At 42.1% G+C, this 12107-nt stretch overlaps 1 protein-coding gene across 1 annotated transcript; it reads left to right on the top strand.

Annotated features, from left to right (window-relative positions):
• The first annotated feature begins 4468 nt into the window (after window positions 1-4468).
• On the top strand, window positions 4469-5136 carry LOC112459213 (putative nuclease HARBI1). Its single transcript, XM_025023232.1, has 4 exons — window positions 4469-4514; window positions 4614-4808; window positions 4908-5044; window positions 5110-5136. Exons 1-4 carry the CDS (start codon window positions 4478-4480, stop codon window positions 5134-5136), a joined length of 396 nt encoding a protein of 131 aa, XP_024879000.1. The 5' UTR covers window positions 4469-4477.
• Window positions 5137-12107: the final 6971 nt, after the last annotated feature.

The raw sequence follows: 12107 nt of genomic DNA, 5'->3' as shown, positions 1-12107 counted from the left end.
TGACCACTAAAAAATACACATGTAAACTTTGTATTTAAATATCTTGTATTCCCTTGTTAAATTTAAATAAAATTTTTTAATCTTATAAAATTGTTATCATACATTCTTTTCTAATTGACACAATGTAAAGATTTTTCAAAGTAGTGCAACAATTATTTTTTGAGGCAATATATATGTTCTTTCTGTAATTGGCGCTGTAATTTAAAGAGATATTTCTTTTTTGTAATTGTAATAGATCACTTGAAGCGCGACTCTTCTTTTTGATAAGGTAACATAATTTTGTGATGTGTATCACTTGTGTTATAATTTTTCGAAAATAAAGATACTACTGCTTAAATTTTTTCAAGATTTTTCGAGATATAAAGATTACGTCTACCACTTGTTACTTAGGTTTTTTCGCTGTATAATACTACCACTTTCTTTTTTTTTTTTGAGGTAACAACATATACACTATTATGCGTGTACTTGGCGCCTTTTTTTACCTTTTTTTTAAAAAAGGTAATTTTGTACGGATATCACGCCTTTTTGTAGTATTACGCATTTTATAAACAGTATGTACAGGGTAAAGCTATTTGGAGGTATAATACTACCACTTAGTTTTTTCGAGGTAACAACATAACAGGGTAACAACATAATACATATACACTACTATGCGTGTACTTAGCGCCTCTTTTTACCTTTTTTTTTAAAATGTGTATACACATAATAAAAATGCGGAATTATTTTTGTCAGACATAATTTTAATTTATCCAATTTTTATTATGTCAAGACATAATTTTAATTCATCCAATTTTTATTATGTCTAGACATAATTTTAATTCGTCCAATTTTTATTATGTCTAGACATAATTTTAATTCAGCGAATTTTTATTATGTCATGACATAATTTTAGCTACCTTGAATTCAATGTCCACGTGTTCCAGGTTGCCGATGACGGGTTCCAGATAGTGCGTTCTATAGTTTTCGGTGTCCAGGTGTAATAATACGTTGAATTCGATGTCTAGGTGTCCCACGTTGCCGATGACGAGGTCCACATAATGCGCTCCGTAGTTTTCGGTGTCTACGTGTATTAATACCTCGAATTCGATATCTACGTGTCCTACATTCAGATTTAAAGTTATTAATACACCTAGACACCAAAAACTACGAAGCGCACTATGTGGACCTCGTCATCGGCAACCTGGGACACGTAGACATCGAATGCAAGGTATTATTACATCTAGACACCGAAAACTACGGAGCGCGCTATCTGGACCTCGTCATCAGCAACCTGGGACACCTAGACATCAATTTCAAGATATTAATACACGTAGACACCGACAACTACGGAGCGTACTATGTGGACCTCGTCATCGGCAACCTGGGACACCTAGACATCGCATTCAACGTATTATTACACCCGGACACCGAAAACTACGAAGCGCACTATGTGGACCTCGTCATCGCCAACCTGGGACACCTAGACATTTAATTCAACGTACGATTATACCTGTACACCGAAAACTATGAAGCGCACTATCTGGATCCCGTCATCGGCAACCTGGGACACGTGGACATCAAATTCAAGGTATTAATACACGTAGACACCAAAAACTACGGAGCGCACTATGTGGACCTCGTCATCGGCAACCTGGGACACCTAGACATCGAATTCAACGTATTATTACACCTGGACACCGAAAACTATGAAGCGCACTATCTGGACCTCGTCATCGGCAACCTGGGATACCTAGACATCGAATTCAAGCTTGATTCATAAGAATCGACTTAAAAATTCCCTAGCGGCACTTTCTGCCAAGCGTAGAGAACCTTCTTTTCCGGCAGCGGTGGTAATACGATGTAAGGGTACGAAATCTCTCCAGATAAACATGAAGCAATTGACTCAATATATATTATATAAGTATATACCTAATTTGCCTAAATAGAAATCTTCCTCCTGACCGATAAGTCTATCGACCTAATTTCGAAATACGCGCGCGATATCGAAACTGGCGATACCTGCGCCGCCAGCGGCGAAAAAGTGAAAGTGACGTTTCTCTGATAGATATGTCGCGGCGTTAGGAGGAGTATCTTAAAAATAAATTTTCATATTTGGACTTTGCGTCGCAATATCTCCGCTCGTAGGGCACGTAGCGGAATATTATAAGAGAAACCCCCCCCCTAATTGGACCCCAAGCTATCGATCAAGCCTACTTAGAACTTGATCCGTTCACTCGTTATCGAGATCTCAACATCTCGGGTACTCGCAACCCGTCGCGTCGCGTAAAAGAGTCACGGTCGGTCTCGCTCCGCGTGTACTTGGCGCGAGACACTACCGTGTCTCTTGATTGTGACGTTGCAGTTTCGCTGCAGCGTTGCAGCGCCCTGCCGCCGTCACAAGGCGCGGATTTCGCAACTTTTTTCGCGCCCGAGGACGGTTCAATGAATCGATGCGAGATCTCCAGGAGCATATTAAATTTGCGTACATTATTCTGATCTCTTTATTTTCATTTCTGTATCATGGCGCCTCACCGAGTCGAGCCCAGAGTTCCTGAGGAGAAGCAAAGGATCGCGGAAAACGGAGTCGCCGGAAGAGACAGAGGCGAGAAACCGAACGACGAACGGCGGATTTCAGCGATGCTTGCGGGCCGGCAAGAGCAGGGAAGCGCGAAAGGACACGCGCGAGGCGCGTGACACAGCGGCGGGCGGATCCGTAATGGCAGGACCCCGGGACGCCGGGGCAAAATCAGCTCACCTGCCCTCCTCTCATTACTGACCGGATCCCGGGATAGACGGCCACCATTCCGGGACTGAAAAAGAGGAACACGGAGACAATCACGTCCCGTCCGTTGCCGGGAAGGATCCCGGAAAAATCGCCGCGCCGGCGAGGGGCCAGTAGACGCCCTGCAAAAAGCCGTAATTAACGGCCCTGTGCGAGGATACACCGCGAGCCTGTGAGCTTGCCCCTTATTGGTCCGCGCTATAGCGTCGCGGGGCTGCGTACGCGCAAGGTGGGGTGCGCTATCGATTCCGCCATCAAGCGAAATTTCGGGAGCATTCTTGAATCGTTCTCGATAGCCGACACACGTAAAACGTTGAGATCGCTGTGCTCTGCCTTTCGTACTTGAGTCGCATTTCGGAGCGTTGTAAGACTCCTGGGGGCTTATTACGGTTCTCGGATTGGGTGAAAGTGACGAAAGTGAGTAGTTCACCCAAGTACCGTTAATCTCACCTAATAAAAATACGAAATTATTCGCGTGAGCGGGCTCGACACGAAATTTCTAGGTGAAAAGGTGAAATATATGTTCTGTGGGTGAAATCAAACAAGAGTGACGAGGAAAAAAGACTGTTCGTTACAAGTTACAATGGATAATTTAATAATCGCGGTATTTATGCAACAACATCGAGATAATACAATGCTGAGAATACGAAGGAGATTACGGGACGCCTCAGATCCATTTAGTATTCCGGAAAGTGAATTCCGTAGTCTTTACAGGTAAATGCGATTTTTCATACTTTTGGAGGTTACATTTTCTTAAAACTCACGTTTACAGTAAAAATTGAAAATACAGTCAAATAAAATGAGCACATAGTAAACTTCTTTATAATTTTTCAGATTATCCAAGGAAGCTGTGCGAGTGCTGATAGAAGATGTACGACCTCTACTACCATTCACAAAACGACGTCATGCAGTTCCTATTGAATTACAGGTATTGAAGTTATCATTACAAAGTAATATAATGATTTATTTTTTCCTATTGAAAACTTATTTATTGTGGCAATAATTTTTTGTTATAGGTTCTAATTGCGTTGAATTTTATAGCTTCTGGTTCATATCAAAAGCGAGTTGGTCAAAATTATTTATCGTGTGTAAGTCAACCAACAGTTAGCAAGATTCTACGCAATATAGTCAATGCTTTAAATATTTTAATGAATGACTGGATTCAATTTCCAATCGAAGATGCAGAAATTCGGCATATTAAAGAAACGTAAGTTTAATACATTTATTCTATAATAGAGTAATAATGAATCTCTCTCTCACAACCATAATAAGAGCCCAGGGAGCCTTAATTGTACAGTGAATACATTTTATTTTAATGTTGCAGTTTTTGGGCACGTACACAATTTCCTGGTGTTATTGGAGCAATAGATGGAACCCATATAGCGATTGTTCCACCAAATGCAGAGAGGGAGCACCTCTATATTAACCGAAAATTATATCATTCGTTGAATGTTCTTATTGTATGTATAACATTACCTTTATAATGTACAAAAATTATTATATACAATAGAGTAAATTATAAAATAAGTAAGAAAAGTGTAATTATGTATTAATTTATACTACACGATTAATTCTATAAAGTAATTAAATATATTTATAAATTTATAGGTATCGGATTACGAGGGTAAAATTTTGACCCTAAATGCTGCACATTATGGAAGAACACACGATGCTAGAGTTTGGAGAGCATCTCGTATATCTAATCATCTGCAAGAGATGTACGCTGCAGGACGAAGAGATGCTTGGCTTTTAGGTGACAGGACATTTAAATGACAGTGTGGTTTTTCTTGTTCCAGTCTCGGCAGCAATACTTTTCTATGTATAATAAACTGTATATATCTTTTGTTTGCAGGTGATAGTGCTTATCCGTTGTTCCCATATTTGATGACACCTAAGCTGAATGAACCTGAAGGTACACCATCAGCAAGATACACGCAGTGTCATGTCCGAGCTCGTTCTTGTGTGGAACGATGCATAGGTGTCTTAAAAGGGAGGTGGCGATGCCTCAGAAAGGAGAGAGCTCTCCATTATACACCAGAAATTGCAGGTATAATTGATATGATAAAAACAATATATATGTATGTATAAACTTTCTTCATAGAACTAGATAATTTGTTAAACATTGTATAAATATCTTCATTTTCAGCTCGAATAGTTAATGCTGCCAGCGTTTTGCATAACATCGCTATTCGGTGGAGACTTCCAGAACCGGAGTTGTACTACGATAAAATAGATCAGGAACTTCCAAGGATAAATGAAGATGCAATGGAAAATGGGAATGAAGTTCGAGAAAAAATTATTAATACATATTTTCAAAATAATAGGCTATTATAATTTATTCATTACAGATTTTTGTAATTAATCATCATGTTTGACAACAATTGTAACATAACATTGCACTTTTGTTAATTAAATAAACATATATTTTTTTATATAAGTCTTATTTATATATTATATATTAATGAAACATAAATCAAATAAAACAAATATAAATAGACATTAAAAAAAATAAAAGTCTCTTTCTCTCTCTCTCTCTCTCTCTCTCTCTCTCTCTCTCTCTTTTAGATATTGAGATATGAAGGTGCCATTTTTTCAACTGCTTCTCTTAAACGCATAATATTATAATCAACATTACTTAAAATATTATTATAATTAGAATGAATATTTTTCAAAAATTCAAACTTTTCTCTTTGTAAAAGTAAATTTTCTTTAGAAATCTTCAACATTTCTTGTTTAATTTTAATGTTATCGTCCATTAATTGTACAGCTATACTGGATTGATCTCCTTTACATCTTGGTACCTTGGTAACTGAACAATCAAAAGCATTAAAATATAATATTTATTCAAAATTTTATATTTTACTTTATTCTATTTTATGATGTCAATATTTAAAAAAAAGACACAAAGGAAACCAGTAATAGTTAATACCTTTGCCTTGCGCTTCATGACGTTCAGAAATGACCTGCCCACGTGGTGCGGTATTTGTATTATTCTCTTCCAAAACAACGTCATCAACTTCTTCACTGTCAGGTTCGAAAGCATTATGGTCAAAAATATTAATATTGCTTTCCACCTCCTGTAAATGTTTATTTTTATTTTTCTATTATTAACACATAAACATTCTATTTGCCAATAAAGATATACTGATTTTACTTACCCGTGCTGAAAAATCTGTGTTGTGAAGAACTCCAATTGTAGACGTTGACGGATAATTGGCTATGTTATCCATCTTGTACCTTTTATTATTGGAAGCCAATGTAAAAGTAGATTTCTTGAAATATTATTTGAATTTACATAAAAATAATTTATTTGATACATTAATTATATTATATCTTATTCATATTAAAAATAAATATATCAGTCATTAATGACATCATATATAGAATGCAGTGCATATTATACCCTTTTCATTTGCATAGAATTAGGTGGATGTTGTTCAATTTCTTGCGCAATCGTTTTGCATGATTTTTTTTGTGAAATTGTATCATTAGTAGGTACAGGATTAGCAGCTACAGGATTAGTAGGTACAGATCCTCTCTGCTTAGTCCTATTAAAATTTCCTGCTTCAGGTATATTAGCCAAACCAGCAGCTTCTGGATCTAAGATTTCCAATAAACTTTCTTCCAGTTCTGTTAACTGAAGTACCTTTGGTGGTCCTCCGCCTGTACCGCCAGCATAACTTTTATTTTGGGCACACTTCTTTAGCACATTCGATTTCCAGTCTCTCCATGTCTACATTTATGTAAAATACCAGAATTTCTTAATAATCGTATCAGTATAATTAAATGTTGTTATCCTTGTTTCCTAATAAGATATTATAATTCCTTCCATAAATACCTTTTGCCATTCTTTAGTTTGTTTTTGAGGTCCGTTTCCAGTGGCATTTAAGGATATAGTGATGGAAGTCCACATATCATCCTGCATATGCAAATTTAATTTACTTATTATTATATAATTATCTATTATTATTAATAAAATACTACGGCATTACCGATAAGATCTCTAATTTTAATGTTTATTGATAGATAATGTATAGTACTTACTAATATTTTTTTATTGCTACTATTGTATCGTAAGCGGCCTCTTGCAAAATCTTTATTATCCTTCATGTAGTTTAGCAATATTCTTTTCTGTTTGTTTGTAACATTCATTTATCTGTATTTTTTCTATAACAAATTTTTATCACTTAACCTCACTTTTTTACTATGACGCTATCGGCGGATCGCGGTTTCGTGAAAATGTGAAATCACTAAACTGGAAGTGCCTAATGATCTCGCAGTTTCACTCGACACTTCTATAATCGGGTGAACAAAGTCACGTGAGATGAAAATGTGAAAAGTGAGTGAACTCACCCAAAAACCGTAATAGGCCCCCTGGCAGCTACCTTTCGACCCTTGGGACGACGGCGAGGACCCTCAGGAGGGAGTCGACCTAGGGTGAGGTTGCCTCGCGTAACAATTATTATGTAAAGCCACGACACCGCTCCCCGAGTCGCGCTCTCGCTCGGAAATATTCGCGATAATTAGCGTATTCGCCGATAAGGCGTATTTGGCGATCGACAGCGAAAGCGAGGAGCACCGAAATGGTCTCGTAGCCGTGGAATCGCGACCAAAATCTACGAACTCCTAGAGATCGCGGTAGGCGCGTCAATGACGACGTTTGATATCGCGAGTACACCATTTCTCACGCTCTTCGCGTTCACGACCGCGCGTCTCGTTGTGCGTATCAATTCGCCCGGCCGAGTATTAATCGCGTAATAGTATTAATTGCGTCAGACGGTTATTCGCGCTGGTTTAATTGCGTTACTCGCCATTCGCGTCCGGACACTTAGATTACACAAGACCACAAAAAAATTTTTTTGGAGAGCAACTGGGACCGCAGTAGACGATTTTTATAGATTTTGTGTAGCTAAAATTGAAACAAGGCCTTATTTTGCTCTAACACGTCAGGATTTTTAAGAAAGTAAGGTTATGTAGGTGTTCGCGAAATCGCTGATTAATCCCGGCGATGGAAGCGGGATGAGAAGGACGCGCGTGGAAGGTGTTAAAACTAATTATGCACTTTATTTTGTGTAACTCAGATCACAGTCTGAGCCGTCTTTAATGCGTCTTTAATGCGTCGAAATTGAGACAATCTGACCTGAGAGTGATGAACAGTGAACAAAATGAGGTGTATATATAGTCTGAGTAAATGAGAGGCAATTATATTAATTGCCGTCCTCTTCGATGAATCGCCCGTAAGCCGGTGAGACACGTGGCGGTCGGCACTCGCGCACATGTGAGCCTGAGTCGTCGTGTTGATGTACCCGAGTAGAGCTGGATGAGCGGTCGCTTTACATGTTAATGCAGTATCTCGGCAGCTGTTGTAGTCACTGCGGTGGGCACTTCATTGTGTAGTCACAATCGAAACTGCACAGAGCACACGTCGTGCGTCTGATCACTGCGCGGCCATTTTTACGACTCTGAATATCGCAAGGAAGACGTTGGCGATGAGCGCGCCCGTGCGTGCGCCAGCTGTCGCGGTGATCGGGCGTCGATATCCGATCGATGCTGCCATCTGATCGGACGGCGCAACGTTAACGGAATCTCGAACATTCCGCCTGCCATCAGCAACCTTGTTGATGATTCCTTACTCTTGATCCTTCATCCGGTTGAAATGGGTAATATGGCAAGCTTGGCGCTTGGCCGAGTGAGTGTCGTGGCCGTCTTGAGGGTAACCACCCTGGTGAGTCCATCCTTGCCGAGGTGCAAAGCTGTTACTCTGGCGAGTGGCCATTTGCACGGCGGAGAACGTTCGTCGGTGAGCAGCACGATGGAACCCATCTTGATGTTGTTGTTAGGATGATGCCACTTGGATATCGCCTGCTGGCGTTGCAGATAATGAGCCGACCATTATGCCCAAAACATGTTGAACATGCTACTGGATGAGCTGCCACCGAGATAGTCGTGAGGTTCCTAGGTCAATCAGAGATGGCTTGGGTATGGTAGTAAGTGGACCTCCAATGAGGAAATGACCTGGTGTGAGCGCTGAGACGTCTTCAGGGTCGTCACTCAGCGGTTCTAAGTGCCGCGAGTTGAGAATGTCCTTGTTTTGCGTAAGCAACGTTGTGAGTTCTTCCGTCGTGAGTAGAGTCTCCCCGATAGTCCGTCTCAGATGAAACTTCAGACTTTACTACCGCCTCCCACTTGCCCCCCATGTGTAGAGCGCCTGGTGGGTTGAACTCCCATCCTGTGTCATTAAGTTGTAAAACTTTAGCAATCCGTGATGTTCTTGAGAGCCCTGGATGACCATTTTCTTGAGCGCGGCGTCTGCTCCAATAAATGTTGTCCCGCAGTCCGAATACATGATCTGAGCAATTCCCCTTCTAGCTGAGAATCTTCGGAAGGCTGCGATGAATCCTTCTGATGAGTAGTCACTGACTACTTCGAGGTGAATTGCGGAGGTGGAGAAACAGACGAACACACAGATCCCTCCTTTGTATGTTTTTGCACCTCGACCTTTCTATGTTTTGATGGTGAGCGGTCCGGCATAGTCAACTCCTGTATGAGTAAACGGACGTGACGGCGTAACCCGAGAGAGAGGTAGTTGGCCCATCAGGTGATGAGCACGGATCCCCCTCTGCCGAGCACACACGACACACCGCAAAATACAAGACTTCACCGGAGCCCGTCCGCCGATGATCCAGTAATTTTGCCTGACATGAGCCAATGTCAGCGGTGTTCCTCCAGTCAGGGTGCGCAAATGGGCGTGAGCGGTGATTAAGGTTGAGAAGCGTGAGTGGCGAGGTAAAATCGCCTGATGTTTGTTGTCTTGATCCAATTTTGGTTGATTGAGACGGCCGCCAACTCGGATGAGTCCTTGAGCGTCTATGTACGCAGTCAATCGACTGAATGCGTGAGCAGTTGGTGATCTCGAGTTGGCCGTGAGTATCTTGATCTCGTACGTAAAGTATGCCGCTTGAGTAGCCTTAATCCAGAAGAATCTGGCCTCCTCCAAAGCTGAGTGTAAGTCCAGTGTTTTGCGTCGGCGCTTTCCCAGAAGCGATATGAACCTGAAACAAAGAGCTGTTATTTTCAATAACTTGTTGAGTGTTGAATACCTATATATCAGGTCCCAGTGATAGTCCGGTTGAGATGCGGCCGCATGTAGCGCAATGCCAGGACGAGCCTCATGCGCACTCAACTCGTCCGAAAGCGCGGGTTGAGATGGCCAAGCTTCAGGGGTGAGTATCCACGGTGGTCCCGTCCACCATAATGAGTGACTTTGGAGTTGAGCAGTATTTAATCCTCGTGAGGCGCAATCGGCTGGGTTGGACGTACCTGGTACGTATTTCCAATGTGCGTTCGCAGTGAGCTCTTGAATTTGAGAGACCCGATTTCTCACGAAATCCTTCCAGCGCGATGCATGAGATTTGATCCACGTGAGTGTCACAACAGAGTCCGCCCACAGGTGAGCTGCTGTAACGTTCAACTTCAAGGTGGCTTGAACGTATTGCATGAGTCTTGAGAGCAGCAATGCTGCGGTGAGTTCAAGTTTCGGGATGGTGAGCTGTTTGAGTGGTGCTACCTTCGTAGGAGCACACCAATGAAATCGTGGCGCCGTTAGAGCCGTGGACGGTGATAAATACGACTGCAGCCATTGCCAGTTGAGAAGTATCAGAAAAGCCGTGAAATTCCACTGACGAGATACTCCATGTGATTTGAGAAGTGCTACCTTGGTTGTACCACCGAGGTATTGAGAGCTTGATCAAGCTTGTGAGTTCTTTTCTGATAATGAGCCACCGTGATGAGAGCTGGGATGGCAGTGGTTCATCCCATTGGAGCTTCATGTAGCCAAAGCTCCTGCAAGAGCATCTTCGCCTTGATCACCACTGGTGATACAAAGCCCAATGGATCGAGTATCTGAGCCACTTCAGACCAAGCGAGGCGTTTGGTGAGATGATCGGTGTGCGACGAGATCCTTGTTGAGAATGTGAATGAATCTTCTTGAGGAAGCCATCGTAATCCGAGTCTTTTAGTTACGCAATCGTCAATGTAGTTTGTGAGCCCTGGTCTTTTTCTGCTTGAACCGCAGTGAGTACGTCTTGATGAGTCGCGTGCCACCTTGCTAATGGGAAGCCGCCCGCCATGCACAAGTCCGGTGAGCAGTATTAAAGTTTCCATTACCTGCTGAACGGTGGCGGCGCCTCCAAAATGTCGTCAACATCTCGACCTTGAATGATTGGCGGTACTGCGAGGGGAAAACTGTGACCTTCATCCTCCTCCAGTTGCAACAGTGTTTTGTGCTGATAAGAACGGGGCAGCGTTGGTCCCATAGGTGACCGTTGTGAGATAATGTGGCACTTCATTGAGCTGGTCGTCTATCCAGAAAGTCCGTTGTAAATTCCAGTCATCTTCATGCACGTTAATCTGCCTATACATCTTGGTGATGTCCGTGGCAACTAGGTGTCGAAATTGTCGAATCCAGAGTAAAACATCGGTGACGTCTAAATGCTGTGATGCAGCTTGGCTCCTGGTAGATGCACTCAAGCCATTAAATACCACACGTAATGTTGTGGTTGCACTGTCTGGTTTGAGCACTCCATGGTGTGGCAAGTAATCTTGTATGTGCTGACTGGGAACGGGTGAAGCCTTCTTCATGTGATTGAGCTCCCGATAGAGTATCATAACCTGATGATACAGACGTCGATAGTTGCCATCTCGTGAGGGTCTTCCTTGTAAACCTTTCAAATATCGATGCGCAGTGAGATACAAATCGCCAAGAGTATCAAGTGATGATTTCAGTGTAAGTCGAACTGTGTATCGACCTGTTGAATCCCGTGAAACAGTACTCCTAAAATGTTCTTCACATCTTTGCTCGTCAGGAGTAAGATCAAGATTGTTGCTCGCCGGCACTTCTTCCTGTGTCCAAAATCTCGACAGTAACTCGTCGAGAGCATCTTCCCTCTCCTGCATCGATGCATGATGCACTGCAGCAGATGCCGTTGATGATGTGTCGACAGGTCCGAGCACGAGCCATCCGAAGATTGAGAGCTGCGCAATTGGCATCAATGTATCCCGTTTGATGATGTTGGGCTTGATGATCTGCCCATATGAGTCAGCTCCAATGATGATATCCACTGGCCGTGGTGTTAGGAAATCTGGATCAGCCAAGGTCAACTTGGTGAGATGCGGCCATTCCTGTAGTGCAGCGTTGAAGGATGGCAGAATGTTTGTTAACGTCTGCAGAATGTGAGCTTGAATAATGACGTCTGTTCTTGAGTGAAGTGAGCGGAGCGTAAGCATTCAACTCCTTGAGTTTGCGTCGCCTTCTTCGCCACCAATTCCCGTGATGAGAATGACGGAA

Source organism: Temnothorax curvispinosus, unplaced genomic scaffold (assembly GCF_003070985.1).
Source record: "Temnothorax curvispinosus isolate PA1 unplaced genomic scaffold, ASM307098v1 QBEX01009639.1, whole genome shotgun sequence".
In the NCBI taxonomy this organism is placed as follows: domain Eukaryota; kingdom Metazoa; phylum Arthropoda; class Insecta; order Hymenoptera; family Formicidae; genus Temnothorax; species Temnothorax curvispinosus.
The sequence above is the reverse complement of the archived record's forward strand: the minus strand, read 5'-3'. Positions and strand labels throughout refer to the sequence as shown.

Bases quoted from the DNA above. Each gene is read 5' to 3' on its own strand.
- LOC112459213 (XM_025023232.1), top strand. From the start codon at position 4,478: ATGTACGCTGCAGGACGAAGAGATGCTTGGCTTTTAG. The intron at 4,515-4,613 runs GTGACAGGACAT...TTTTGTTTGCAG, and splicing joins AAGAGATGCTTGGCTTTTAG to GTGATAGTGCTTATCCGTTG. The intron at 5,045-5,109 runs GTTCGAGAAAAA...TATTCATTACAG, and splicing joins CAATGGAAAATGGGAATGAA to ATTTTTGTAATTAATCATCA.